At 45.8% G+C, this 15,890-nt stretch overlaps 1 protein-coding gene across 1 annotated transcript in view; it reads left to right on the forward strand.

The window, feature by feature from the left end:
* Nucleotides 1–304: 304 nt before the first annotated feature.
* The window catches only part of LOC147009431 (uncharacterized), a 36,535-nt gene continuing 20,949 nt past the window's right edge, over nucleotides 305–15,890 (forward strand). The window contains exons 1-3 of the mRNA XM_085861875.1: nucleotides 305–439; nucleotides 10,467–10,658; nucleotides 13,746–13,856. Coding sequence (XP_085718001.1) covers nucleotides 10,478–10,658; nucleotides 13,746–13,856 — 292 coding nt within the window. The 5' untranslated portion in view covers nucleotides 305–439; nucleotides 10,467–10,477. The remainder of the gene's footprint in view (nucleotides 440–10,466; nucleotides 10,659–13,745; nucleotides 13,857–15,890) is intronic.

Consider the following 15,890-nt stretch of genomic DNA (forward strand, 5'->3'; position numbering starts at 1 on the left):
AAGCAGGATCTAAACCACTGTTATCAATAAGTTTTCCCACGGCTTTCAGGGGCAGCACACTCAACAACAACAACATGTCCACAACCTTCGGTGGTGCTGAACCGAATGCCGAGATTCGATCTCAATCTTCTCTCCAAGTGTTGAAGACCCCTTGAGGAAGGTGTATATTCAAGCTTGGCATGACGAACCGTCTTTTCTTTTATTTTTTTTTTCCTCCTCGTTTTTATTTAGGGTTGAATATTTTTAAACTGGAAGTCATGTTCTGTTAAAAGACAGGAATGGGGGTGAGAGGGATTCGAGAGAAGTAAAATATAACGTTCGAGAGGGATTCGTGAGAATTGACAAATCCGATAGAGAAGAAGAAGAGGAGTGTTGTATGAAGCGTGGATCCGTGTTCCCGGGACACGAACAGCGAAAGAAACATTTTCCAAAGCGAGTTGTGAGTAGAGGAAGTGTTGTGCAGATTTATGGTTTTGAAACATCTTCGTGAGGAGCACGAAAGCTCGTGGTATAGGCGGTGTTGTGCACATATTGCACGTTTCGATGTTTCCATGGTAACCTCTTTTTTTTCCATGGGACAGCACAAGGGTTTCAGTTTATTATGATTGTTTGATATACTGAAATATACATAACACGTTCATTAATATCCGGTCAGACCTTGTGTAACGTTCCTAATTGGTTCTTGAGGAGAGATTGTTCGACAATTTAGCGCGAAACGAGCTCATTATAACTGTGTGTGGAGAAACGTTCCCAACAATGTCATCGTTTACCGATAAACACAATGGAGGGTTTTCACAAATATCCCATGATGCTGTGCGCGCCGCCATGTTTCTTGTGTCCATTTCCATGGCAACGACAGGATCAGTTGTTCCTGAAGCCGAAGTCACATTTGCTCTACGACTGGGATACGGCGGCCGTACGCCCCCTGAATTGACAGAAACGTGCGGCAGCCGCAGAGTTTCTGAGGTGGCCTCAGGGTGGCCCTACGCCGTATGACTATCTTTTACAGGCCGTAGGGGTCTCAGTGGAATTATAACGCGGAGTTATAACTTTTTTTCATATCAACGTTGGCCGTAGCAATTCGACAAGCCAAGCTGTGAAATAGATGTGTTCCACGTCGACCGTACGTAGGGCGTACGGTGGATTCGCGTTATTCGTGCAGCTGCTGTAGGCTCTTATCAATGAAAAATTAATTTTGCCAACCCCCAAAAAATTATGGCGGCCGCACTATTTCCACGGTCGCCGTAGGGTAGTCCTAAGGCGTCCTTGTGTTCAACGTACGGTGGCCTTGCGGTCTGTGTGACTAACTGCGGGCAACGCAGGGTCGACGCACGGTTCCCCTCCGCCCACCGTGCGTCCTACATACGGCCTCCGTGGCAGTCTGCATCCACCGTGCGCTACCGCTAGAGATCGGAGTATAGATGTTTGCCCCCAGGTACTCCGAACTGGTATATTTAGTTATATATATTATAGTTATAGTATATTCAGATATATATATATATATATATATATACATTGGTATATTCCGAACTGGTATGTTTTTATTTCAGTAAAAAAGAACTGGTATATATACCTACTCGTTACCGTCCGTCTGGCCGCACGTTCGCCTTAGGGCCCCCCTGCAGTCGCCTTGCGGGCACCTTGAGGCTATCTTGCGTCTGCCTTGAAAATTCTATGGCCGCCGCAGGGACGCCCTAAGGTCACCATGCGACATCAAATCAAAGACCGTACAGCACCCCCACGTTTTCGGTCTCCACAATTTCTAAATACCCCGTGCGGCTCCCCGAAAAATAAAAACATATGTGACTGCTACATTGTATGGCCGTGGTAATACTGCAGCCGCCCTATAATTGCTAGTGGCCGTAGATTTTGAAGACGCAACGGCCGCCATGCCAAATGTGACTTCGGGCTTAATCTCGTTATTCTGACTTCCTGCGATGGAAGGTTTCGGTAATTATTTTCCCTTGTTCGGTATTGTTTCCCCTTGCTCGCTTGTTTAGTTTGCCAACCAATATGGCGTCCGCGCACTGCACCATGGGTACTGAAACTCCTCCATCGGACATCCTCCTTGGGTATCACCATTAAATATACAGCTGTTATCAAGACGATTCATTATTAATACAAATACAATGTTAACTAGGTGAAATTTTATCTTGCAAAATGGATTGATTATTATTTTCTATTTGATGTGCTTTATGACCAAAGACTTACTATGTTTACTAAATCAGAAGTCATTGCAATCATGTCAACATTTCATGAAACATTAATTTAACACTGTCCAGCAATATAGAACTGTGCATCAATTTAATCATAGGAATGAACTGTGTATAATATTAATTATAATAATTATTCATCATCAATCAGATAAATACAGTAAACCTGTGACTGTTTGTCACTCATGGGGGCCACATAAGTAAGTTCTTCATAAAATAATTTACCATGTACAATGGTAAATACACTTAAAAAAAGAAATCAGCCCCCATGACCCCACCCCCTCTGGCCCAGCCCCGAGGGGTCATATCAAAAATCCAACAGTGTTGTGCACTTCCCCATACATATATCTACTATGTCCCAAAGTTTCCAGTTCCGATTTCAAACGATGTAGGAGGAGTTACAGGGTAAGACAGACGGACGGACGGCGGAGACAATCACAATATTCCCACTTTTCTTCGAAAGCTCGGGAGTAACAATTGAACACACTCAATTACAAATCATTCATGGAGCGACGTTTGGTGAAACTTCACACACTATAACGACAGCCTCATATGAACCAAAATCAAATCGGTTAGTTCTCATCACTAAACCAACTCACCCACCTTGTTTTGTCATACCACATCCACAACATTTTGGGAAGATATATATGTATGTGTGCGTGTGTGTGTGTATATATGTATATATATATATATATATATATATATATATATATATATATATATATATATATGTATATATATATGTATATATATATATATGTATATATATATATATGTATATATATATATATGTATATATATATATATGTATATATATATATATATATATATATATATATATATATATATATATATATATGTATATATATATATATGTATATATATATATGTATATATATATATATATATATATGTATATATATATATATGTATATATATATATATGTATATGTATATATATATATATATATATATATATATATATATATATATATGTGTATATCTTCATGTGTATACAGTATATGTGTATATATAGATATGTATGTTGTTACAGGCTGGGGGTCGGGTGAGAAAATCACCAGGGGGGGCGGGGGGGGAGCCATCTCGGGTTCCCACCAGACTCCCCTGAATTGCAGGCCGTCGCACACGGATAATTCCATGACGCGGTGGGTCACTGACCGACCATGAGCGCCAATAACTCAACCACGTGACCAAGGGTCCTCCCGTCTTTGGGTTAATCGGGTTACCTAATTAATCACGTGACCTAACCGGATCACTTTACCGGATCGGATGCAGCCGGGCGACACTGCCAAGGACGTACCGGCGAAAAGGAACGGATCATTGGGAATAAAGTCCCAGCTAAGTTAAGATACGGACCATGCTGGATCAATGGAAGAAAGGACGAAAACGACCTGGGAACATTTCTACAAAGGATTTATTACAGGCAGGCGAGGAAAGATATGTGGCACAGTGAACGTTTATTTTTGTCTACAGCAGGAAGAGGAAGAAAAGTGTGAGGTGCAGCAATAATACAAGCAACTTACAAAAGCAGACACAGAGCAGAGTTATCCCGATATAATTCTTGTACAATCTTAACTTAAGTGAGGACAGGCACCAGGACACACACACACACACACACACACACACACACACACACACACACACACACACACACACACACACACACACACACACACACACACACACACACACACACACACACACACACACACACACCCTGATGAAGAGGAGTTAATGAAGATAAAAAGGAGAGGAGATGAGGCTAACGGTCTCTCGATGTTGTGGGGGGATGTTCCGCTGGGCAATACCTCCCTGACAGCTGGCGCGTCGTCTCTTGCTTCGTGCAGCTATCGTCGGTCCAAAGAATGAGATGCGGCCGTGGAGCATGAAGGGAGGGGATTGGGTGAAGTCAGAAGCCAATGGGTGTAGAGAGGCGGAGTCCGAAGCAAGTGGGCGGAGAATGGTGGTGAGGTGGTGAAGAAGGTGGAGTCAGCAGGCGAATTGGTAAAGAAGGGCGGACTGTCGATCCCAAGCCAGACAGAACGAGCCGAAAGGAATGAAGACAGGAACAATGAGCAGGAACGACACTAGTAGCTTTTACAGACCGCGTCGTGCGGGGCAGGGGCGACGACCCGAAGCGATGTGTCGTCACCCGAATCGGGCGCTCTGGTTGGGTCCCGGCCACTGCGCGGCACAGCCGTGATGGCCGAAAGTGGAGTGGAGCCAATATGATTCCAAGCTGTGGAATTGTCTCGCTCCGAACTGCATGATATGAATCGCCTTGCACCGAACTCCGTGATATGAATCGCCTTGCACCGAACTCCATGATATGAATCGCCTTGCACCGAACCCCGTGATATGAATCGCCTTGCACCGAACTCCGTGATATTAATCGCCTTGCACCGAACTCCGTGATATGAATCTCCTTGCACCGAAGTCCGTGATATGAATCTCCTTGCACCGAAGTCCGTGATATGAATCTCCTTGCACCGAAGTCCGTGATATGAATCTCCTTGCACCGAACTCCGTGATATGAATCGCCTTGCACCGAAGTCCGTGATGTGCATCGCCTTGCACCGTACTCCGTGATGTGCATCGCCTTGCACCGTACTCCGTGATGTGAATCTCCTTGCACCGAAGTCCGTGATATGAATCACCTTGCACCGAAGTCCGTGATATGAATCGCCTTGCACCGAACTCCGTGATATGAATCGCCTTTCACCAAACTCCGTGATATGAATCGCCTTGCACCGAACTCCGTGATATGAATCGCCTTGCACCGAAGTCCGTGATATGAATCGCCTTGCACCGAAGTCCGTGATATGAATCGCCTTGCACCGAAGTCCGTGATATGAATCGCCTTGCACCGAACTCCGTGATATGAATCCCCTTGCACCGAAGTCCGTGATATGAATCGCCTTGCACCGAACTCCGTGATATGAATCACCTTGCACCGAACTCCGTGATATGAATCGCCTTGCACCGAACTCCGTGATATGAATGGCCTTGCACCGAACCCCGTGCCGTGCCCCAGTGACCCGCGTTTGGTGCTGGTCAATGTGCCTGCTCCGTGGTGTGCCACACGGCCCGAGCGATCCGGCCGCACAGCATGCCTCTGCCTGGTAGCAGCTGCATCGAGGCGGAGGTGCAGGAAGATGTCTGCCATCTGCGGGAGATATTTGTGGCCGTCGTGGTGAGCGAAGACCGATGGTAAGACGTTATTGTAACCCCATGCGCAGACCCGACCAAAGATGTGTGTTATTCGTGCCCCGTTCTGTATGATGATAAAGTATCATGGGCTGCGCGTGAGTCCACCATTGTACACGTGGTCAGCGTGCGGGTCCGCCATTGTGCACGTGGTCAGCACGCGGGTTCACCTGTCATCTAGCATGCCCCGTACAATACGCGCGGATCTGCCATTGTACACATGGTCAGCGTGCGTGTCCGCCCATCATCGAGCATCGTGATCGCGGTTATCAGAGGCGGTGTCGTGTGCACGGTACCAGCCCTGATCTGTATCAGGGAGTTGAGGGAAATTATTGTATGTAGGGTTGAGTTGAAGAAGAAGAATGCACCGCGTGCATACTATATGTTGTTGGCATTTGGTGTGTTGGTTATGCCTCTGATCGCCTGAACAGTGGGTGGGGGTTGTCACTGTGGGGCACGTGCTCCGTGGAGCACTGGCATTTATTGTTGGCTTCTACTGCTGCTCTTGGTCTTATGTGAGAACACTTTGTTACGCGAAGGGCGCAGCTGTGGTTCCCACAGATGGGCATCCGAGCGGAGTGCTTACAAGCCTTGCGAGGACCCCTTGCTTGGATTTACCTCAGGAATAGAGTAAAAAGAATAAAAATGAGGGTCAGAGATTTAATCAGTCCAAACTAAGAGATTTACTCAATACACTCTCAGTTCGACCCACCAGACAAGAAGGAAGGGACTATGTAAACGTACATTAATCAAATAGCTGACTGGGGACTACTGTATGTTGGCTGCTATTGGTGTTGGAGAGATGCGGTTTCCAGAACCGTGTGTGTGTCTGTGTGTGTGTGTGTGTGTGTGTGTGTGTGTGTGTGTGTGTGTGTGTGTGTGTGTGTGTGTGTGTGTGTGTGTGTGTGTGTGTGTGCGTGTGTGTGTGTGTGGGGTGTGTGTGTGTACACTACCGGTCAAAAGTTTAAGAACACCCCATTTTTCCAGTTTGTATTGAAATTTAAGCAGTTTAATGTTTCAATGTACTCTGAAATTAAAGCATAGCACAAATAAACAATTGCAGATAAAAAAACAAATCATGGAATCGTTTTGTTGAACAAAATTTATCAAAGTTGCCACCTTTTGCAAATTTAACAGCAGAACATATTCGTGGCATTCTTTCTCCAATGGAAATCAAATATTGTTCGGAAAGTTCTTCCCAACACTGTTGCAGAAGTTCCCACAAATGTGTTGCACTTGTCGGTTGCTTTGCTTTCACCCTTCTGTCCAGTTCATCCCAAACCAGCTCGATGGGGTTTAAGTCTGGAGACTGTGCTGGCCATTCCATGATTTGAAGCCTACCGTCTTGTTCTTTTTTTCCAAGATAGTTCTGACATAGCCTGGAGGTATGTTTTGGGTCATTATCTTACTGCAGGATGAACCCCTGACCAACTAGGCGTAGACCAGAGGGTGTTGCATGGCGCTGCAAAATGCTGAACCGTTTTGATACAGGGTGCCAGTCACTCTGTGCAAGTCGCCGACTCTGGATCCAGCAAAAGATCCCCAGATCATCACGCTTCCTCCTCCATGTTTGACAGTTGGCGTCACACACTGAGGAACCATCCTTTCGCCCACTCTTCGGCGTACAAAAACCCTGCGTGATGAACCGAAGATTTCAAATTTTGATTCATCGGTCCATAAGACCTTCTTGCAGTTTTCAGTAGTCCACTGGTGGTGCTTCATGGCCCAGGCAAGCCTCTTTTTCTTATTTTGCCATCTCAGCAATGGCTTTGTTACTGCCACTCGACCTGTCAAACCTGCAGCTCGAAGTCTTCTCTTTTGATGGTGTAGGAAACTGGACTCACTGACACCTTGGCGAATTTGCACTTTCTCCAAAGGAAAGACCCACACTTTTAAGGGTTATAATGGTCTGTCTGTCTTCCTTTGTTAATTGTCTTTTTCTCACCATTATGATAGCAATATACTACTTCCTGCAGTGCAATATTGTCCAAATAATACTTCAGAGGGTGTAGCAAAACAGTCTGTTCCAACACTGCTTTTATACAGACAGAGGGTTTGTAACTAATCAACAAAAGTTGGGACACCTGTAGAAATTGCTTGCATCAAATTTCAAGGCTTAATTTACTTCCATTGCTGCAGAACAGCTGCAGTTGCTAACCCACTACTTCTTCCCTGAAAAGGGCCTTTTTTAACAACTCTGAGATTTACATTATTTTTGGGGGTGTGAAAAACTTTAGACTGGTGGTGAAGTTGGAAGCGATGTGAATGTGAGAACATGTGAAGGAAATTATTCACATCCTTTTCTGTTAATGGCTTGGGAAAAGGGCTGAAGTGATCGTTCTGTACTCACGAAGAGCTGTGTATTTCATCATTGAATCTTGAGAAAGATATTTGTGCTTGAATTTTGCTGTTCATCCTCCAAAAGCAGTTTTTCTCAAATCGTCCCATTGCATCATTTTGTTTGAGTGTATTTAAGTGACCGAGCTCAGGCACATAATCGGAGATCTTGGCACTGTTACTGTGTATTTTCTCTCTCCATGGATCCATGTAAATAATGATTCAACTCTGTTAAAATAAATTGTTAAAAGAACCTGTGAGTGAATTTCCTTCAACATATACAAGAGGCTGTTATTAAAGGTTGCATCCGGCAGAGTCTTCAGTAGAGTGGTTGAATGGAGCAAGACCTGACATGGGGAAAGGACGAAAAGGGTTGTTAGTGGGAGGATGGCAAACTGGGAAGTTGTAGGTATATCTCACAGATCACAAGTACTCGAATCACTGTTATTTGTAATTTATCACAGTGGCACCCACAAATGAAAAAGTACTTGTACATACAATAGGCCATGATGCACAGGTGTCTGAGGGTGTTTGGGTATGTCAGGAAGGTGTTGGAGTACGAGTTTAAACTTGAACTTCGGAGCTGCCCATTGTGAAGGGATGCCAGTGGGGTCCTCGGGCAAATGCCCTGGAGAAGATTATAGGGATGGCTGGGTTGCTGTGCAGATCTTGCCGCAAAAACAGCTTTGCCTTGTGAGGTGTCCTTTGTCTCAAAGACCTGCCACGGGGCAGGGATAGTTGACATTTCCATCTGCCTGGTCAGCTGTGCACTCATTCAGCGATGATGCTGTTCCACATTTATAATTCCTTCAGTGCACGATTGAAGACATATCACTTTCCTGTGAAAGCTCACACCATCTTTCCTTTATCCCAATGACCTGTACATCAGATGCAATGCCATCTCACCACCTCTAATTTGTGCCATAGCTTAGCCTCTTCTTCTCCAGTTCTCCAAACACCTGTTTTCACATCCGCTGTGGCCCCATGTGGCCAAGATAGTCAAGCCAGCGTAGACATCTTCCTTCCACTGTTGGTCCTTGGTCATTCTGAGGATGGTCCAAATGCAACGATAATGCAAAGCCCTCAGGCACCTCGCATGATCTGCTTTGATGGTCCACGTCTCAACACCATAAAGTAGAAGGGTTAAGACCACAGCACGATAAACTGCCTGCTTGGTTGGTGTGGACGGATTGCTGTCCTGAAAAATGGGCTTTTTTCAAACATCCAAAGGCTCTTGCAGCTCTTACGCAACACTTCCTTTCCCCACTAACCACCATTTGTGATATGATGCTTCCAACGTGTGTGAATTCCTCAAAGTCTGTTTTTATTGAGTCACCTTCTTTCCATGCTTGTTTGGCATCGTCACCTTCTGTGTGTATGTTATTCAATGAACCATTGGATTTGGATTTATAGGTGTATGAAAAAGGTATTGGAATCTGAGGAGTATTTGAGTGCACAGGCATTGTATATAAATGGTCTTCCTTTAAATATTTAATATAGGTGACCCAGTACTACTTGTCAGTGTGATGAACTTTGCTCACAGCCCGACGTTGCTGCTCACGGCCCGAGTCCGCGACGTCGTTGCTCACGGCCCGAGTCCGCGACGACGTTGCTCACGGCCCGAGTCCGCGACGACGTTGCTCACGGCCCGAGTCCGCGACGACGTTGCTCACGGCCCGAGTCCGCGACGACGTTGCTCACGGCCCGAGTCCGCGACGACGTTGCTCACGGCCCGAGTCCGCGACGACGTTGCTCACGGCCCGAGTCCGCGACGACGTTGCTCACGGCCCGAGTCCGCGACGACGTTGCTCACGACCCGAGTCCGCGACGACGTTGCTCACGGCCCGAGTCCGCGACGACGTTGCTCACGGCCCGAGTCCGCGACGACGTTGCTCACGGCCCGAGTCCGCGACGACGTTGCTCACGGCCCGAGTCCGCGACGACGTTGCTCACGGCCCGAGTCCGCGACGACGTTGCTCACGGCCCGAGTCCGCGACGACGTTGCTCACGGCCCGAGTCCGCGACGACGTTGCTCACGGCCCGAGTCCGCGACGACGTTGCTCACGGCCCGAGTCCGCGACGACGTTGCTCACGGCCCGAGTCCGCGACGACGTTGCTCACGGCCCGAGTACAGTTCTACTTGCCCGTGTGATGAACTTCAAATGAATTACCATGTACATGATCCATGTGAATGTTGTGGTTCCATGTGATTTTCTTCAAAGTTGGTTCATTATTTATTGCCTGGAAGTTAGTTATATGTGAAACTGTCTCCATATCGGCAATATGTGCTGCATGGATTACATCTGAGCATAAATACTCCTTCATACTCATCCCTGATGCTTGTGCATAATATCTTCTCATCATTGAATGTCTTTTTCTGAAATTGCTGAACAGGCTCAGATTTTATATTGATATCTAAATGTTGGCATGTTTTTTACGTGGCCAAATCAAAATTTACATCAACATGTAATTCAATTGCAGTGTTGTCTTGGCAACACGTACAATATATTTATGGGGATGTCAAAGTGTGCCCGTATGTGTGTGGTGAACGTTCAGGTGTTGTTACTGTTTTGGAATGAGGATAAGGTCTCAAGTACAGAAGTAGTTCACATGTAGGTACTGTGTAGGATCAAGGTACTCAGGGTGGAGCAAACATCAGGAAGAGTGGTATGTTTACTCTCTTTAAAGGTTCATCCACAATGTCTGCTCAAGTTGGTTGTTTGAAGGATTCCTGTCGTGTCCAGCCGGAATCGGAACAGCTGACTGTGATCCAGTGTGAAATGAAGGTTGAGGAGCTGGAAGGATCTTCTGAGATTCTGGCGATAAAAATAGAGGATGTGAACTCCTTTGGTCAAGAGGAGAAAAGTGACCCACAAAATGGTGAGTTGTATGATCTTCATCACTTCTGATGGGATCTGTGATTGTCTAGCACTGAGTTTTTAATTTTTTTGTGTGCATGATGGAGGTTCAGGGAAGAGAATTAAATGGAAAGGGGGAGATAACAACAGATTTGAAGTGAGATGAAGGGTAGCGGAGATGGACACATGGGGGTGAACAAGAAAACATCCTCTATTTTGGGTTCTCTCCATTTTTTTTTTGCCTTCTCTATTTTGTTGGTTGTTATTTTGGGTGGTGATGAAATTCCCACTGAAGTTGTGGTCGGGTGAGAAGCATCTCGTAACAATGAGGCAGTTTGTACAGAACGTAATACTTTGATATTGTCATCCTCTGATACGACGCTCGCTATTCCTGTGGGGAAATGTTTTATTTTGTTTTCTCTCTTCAAGGAAGACATTAAAGTGACGATTTTAATGCAATTTTTTTAGCTTTAAGCAAATAAAACCTGTCGCTTCACTGACTGGAATATTAAAGGTGGGGTGGAGCAAGAGGAGGGAGGGTAGGGTGAGGGGAGGGAGAGAGGAGGTAGTGTAGGGTGAGAGGAGGGAGTGTAGGGTGAGAGGAGGGAGTGTAGGGTGAGGGGCGGGAGTGTAGGGGGGAGGGGTGTGGTAGTGTAGAGGGGGGTATGTCGGGGGAAAGGATGGAGGGTGAGTGGAAGGGGAAAGGAGGGAGGATGAGGGGAGGGGGAGGGGAAGAGGAGGGTAGGGTGAAGGAAGGGAGGGAGAAGAGAAATGGAGGGAGAGGAGGGTATGGTGGAGGGAGGGAGAGGAGGAAGGTAGGGTGAAGGGAGGGAGATGAGGGGGGTAGGGTGAAGGGAGGGTGAATGGAGGGAGGTGAGGGCAGGGAGAGGGGGGAAGGTGGTGTGAGAGGTGGGAGGGGGAACGAGCAGGGAGGGAGATCAAGGTGGGGTGGTAGAGCAAGGAAGGTGGGGGAGCGAGCAGGGAGGGAGATCGAGGCGGGGTGGTGGAGCAAGGAAGGTGGGGAAGCGAGGAAGGAGGGAGAGCGAGGAAGGGTCGGAAAAGGAAAGGCAGCATGAGAGGAGGTCAGGGGAGGGAAGCGGAAGGCAGCGTGAAGGGAGGGCAGCGGAGCGTAAGGTAATTCAGTGTGAAGGGAGGGTCCATCCAGACATAGCCACCGTCTGGACATAATCACCGTTCATATACATCAAGGGAATGCAGCGTGAGTATAATGCAAGGTAAGGCATTGTGAGGGGAGGGTCTGTCCAGACATAACCACTCTCTGGACGACTGGTATACTGAAAGGGGGGGGGGGGACAGAAAATGAGAGGAACGAGGAGGTAGGAAGAACAAGGAAACAGGGGGGAGTGTGAAGGGGTGGGGCAGTAAGGAGGGTGGGGGAAGGAAGGCAATATGAGAGGAGAGTCCATGTGGAGATGACCAGAGACACAGAGACAGAGAGATGGACGGGGGTTGAGGAGTTAGCAGAGAATATGTTATGCTACACACACACACACACACACACACACACACACACACACACACACACACACACACACACACACACACACACACACACACACACACACACACACACACACACACACACACAATCGTTATGTGATCGGTGGAAAAAATTTGCTCTGTCATTGAGAAAACGCGTCAATACAGAGAATGGCTCGAAATCAGATGGTATCCAATGTATTTTGCTTTGAAACTCGCAAAGGGAAACCATACAACCTTTGCAAAGCATCCCGAGTCATATAAAATAACCAATTGCTTTGAAGCAGTCACGAGGACAATGGAAAACGTGATCGTTTGTACACTGCTGAGGTACAAATAAAAGCTAAAACCTCCAAGATGCAGGATGAAACTTTGCCACCATGGTACTGACGTAACCAGGCACACACACACACACACACACACACACACACACACACACACACACACACACACACACACACACACACACACACACACACACACACACACACACACACACACACATACACATACACATACACATACACACACACACACGCAGAGAGTCCCTAAATTACAGATCCAAATATACCCATATATGTACCTCTACCCTGTAGCAACTACCGACACTTATTCCGATCGGGACACAAATTACTCCGCCATTGACTGTTGGGCACTCGGCAAGCGGCTTAAGCACTCAAGTAAGCAATCCAATTAAATGGTTGACAAGGATAGCTGGCTTGGCAAGCGATATCTATCTGAATGTCCAAACTGTGTCTGAATTATACAAATGAACACTTTAATAGCAATCTGAACTGCTGCTAAGTTCAATTCTGGAGCATAACTTTTGTAATTCAGCTTACTTTAACCCTTTGAACCCTGGCGGTGGTTTGACTAGCCGCTATTCAAAATTCTATATACCCAAGCGGCCGGTTTACCAGCTGCTATTCAAACCTCCATATACCCGAGTCGCCGGATTTTTCTCCAGGGAGCTCAGGGTGGGGGAGCCGAAAATCCAAGGAGCTCAGGGTTCAAAGGGTTAATAGATTCTCGAGGTTATAGCATGTACGGAAATGAAATGCAGCCACGAATGTTGGCATCTACAGGCATTTATAAGCACTGCAATGTACCCAGCAATTCGGAGCTTTGATGAACAGGCATTTGATAATATGAGTGACAAAAGTGGGGAAAAAAGAAAACTTTATCGTGAAGAAATCGTTGTGGCTTGTTCCTCGGGAAGACATGGTTGAGCAAGTCAAAAACACATGGCATGTAAGAACCCAGTGAGGAAACCCAGGGTATGCCTGAAGACCGCAGAGAGCAAGGTGGCTGAGGATGCGCCTTATAAAGGATATAATAAAATAAGGCTTTTAATTATCTTCAAGAAGGGGTGTTTTAATTTACCCAAACATGCAATTTTCACTCCTGCACTTCCTTGGAGTTCTCTTAAGATGCATGCAAAGTTTCAGGCTGCTAGGTTTCATGGTTTTGGAGTTATGGAGGAGACACACACACACACACACACACACACATTTATTCATATAGATTTTAATTGCATGGAATGTGACATAATACTGCATATGAATGTGACACAAGGCTGCTTTCATTTAATAAAAGTTACTTTTTCCAGATTTATTTGTGAAAGTGGAAGTGAAAACCGAACACGACATTGATGTCCACCTGGATCGACCAGAACCAAATGACTCTGAAGCTTCTTTCTTCAAGAGCCACCCCAATGAAGGTTTGTGTCAATGCTGACACATTTTGATTCAGACATTTTGATGATGAACTCTGGTGATGGGGAAAAAACCCTACATTTTGATTTCATTGCTTTAAGAAATAACCATGATGGTAGATCAATTTATCAAACATCCATTATCCCTTTCATCATTCGGTGAATTACTTAACCAACAATGATGGACCATGTTAACCTCCGCCATCGAAGATGGACGGAGGTTACTGTTTTCACCCGTCTGTTTGTTTGTTTGTGAACAGTATTACGGAAAAACTCCTGGACGGATTTTGACGAAACTTGGTGGGGGGATTAGGTATGGTCCAAGGATCATGCCATTAGATTTTGGACTTGGTCCAAAGTCCAATATGGCCGCTATGGCGGCCATTTTGAAAAAATATTTGAATTTTTGTTTTTGCATTTCTACATGTTTTAAGTGAATTCCAACCAAAAAAAAAACAACAAATTTTGCAACTTTTTTTCAAAAAAAATTCGATTTTTTTATTTTATTTATTTTTGGTATTTCTACATGCGCGTTGATCTAGTTTAGTTTATTCAATTGTGGTTCAGTAGAGTCTGATCCGTTTTGACCTACAATGAAGAGGATATCAGGTTCACTTCAGTGACCCAGCAGTGTTGGCGGCGGAGGTTTTGCACTCTACCGAGTGCTCCCCCTCTAGTAATATCCTGTTATCCTAAATATCAACAACAGGGTTGAGTGGGTTATGGTTGTACAATTGTCATTCCTAATTGAGCTTTAATTTCACACTTTTTTATTGATTTATTTTACATATTTATATATGATCTTGGCTCATGAAAAAGTGAGGTGACAGAGAGAAAAAAAAGGCAACAAATTGACAATTGGGCAGTGAGGCCACACACACAGAGAGAGAGAGAGAGAGAGAACACGAGAGAGAGCACGAGAGAGAGAGCACGAGAGAGAGAGCACGAGAGAGAGAGCACGAGAGAGAGAGCACGAGAGAGAGAGCACGAGAGAGAGAGCACGAGAGAGAGAGCACGAGAGAGAGAGCACGAGAGAGAGAGAGCACGAGAGAGAGAGCGCGAGAGAGAGCGCGAGAGAGAGCGCGAGAGAGAGCGCGAGAGAGAGCGCGAGAGAGAGCGCGAGAGAGAGCGCGAGAGAGCGAGAGCGCGAGAGAGCGAGAGCGCGAGAGCGCGAGAGAGAGAGAGAGAGAGAGAGAGAGAGAGAGAGAGAAGAGGGAAGAGAGAGAGAGAAAGAGAGAGAGAGAGAGAGAGAGAGAGAGAGAGAGAGAGAGAGAGAACGAGTACAAAGCAAAACAAAACAAACCGGTAATCTCATGACAACAGGGTTGAGTGGGTTATGGTTCATGTGTAGACAATATTGTGGGTGGGGAATTTGGTATGCATGGGATAATGGTGAACTTTGAAGCCCTGGCGGGAGAGTACAATACAACCATATTCGGCCTTGTGAGATTATCTTTTCTAAACGCACACACACACACACACACACACACACACACACACACACACACACACACACACACACACACACACACACACACACACACACACACACACACACACACACACGGACTGTGTTCTCGACTTCCCACCTTTTATCTATTTATTTAGTATGACCGAGCAAAACTGTAGGTGGGATGCAGTTAATCAAGCGCAGCGAATCAATGGAGTACAACCTCCCTTCTATTTATTTCATGCCATGTCTAACCAATTCACCACTCACCTTCACAATTTTTTTCTTCAAACACTTCTTCAAACCCCCTCTTCCCTAATCTTCAAAAAAAATAAAAAGTGGTGTCTTAAAATGATTCAACCTCCTCTCTGTGCCGTAATCCTCTTCTTCAAAACCCTGATTTCAATTCGACCTTTCTGTCAGACCGTGTCGAATAATCTAAGGGGTCTATGGGGGTGGGGGTTTACCCCAAAATATGTATTTGCTTTCTTCTTGAAAATTACACACAATTTCGATGAAACTTGACCACAACCCGTGATGTACCAAAAATTGTTCACGACAAAAAAGAAAAATCCTAGTTATTTACTTTT

The sequence above is a fragment of the Eptatretus burgeri genome, chromosome 17 (genome assembly GCF_056783735.1).
Source record: "Eptatretus burgeri isolate ZD-2024b chromosome 17, Ebu_testis_v1, whole genome shotgun sequence".
NCBI classification, from domain to species: Eukaryota; Metazoa; Chordata; class Myxini; order Myxiniformes; family Myxinidae; genus Eptatretus; species Eptatretus burgeri.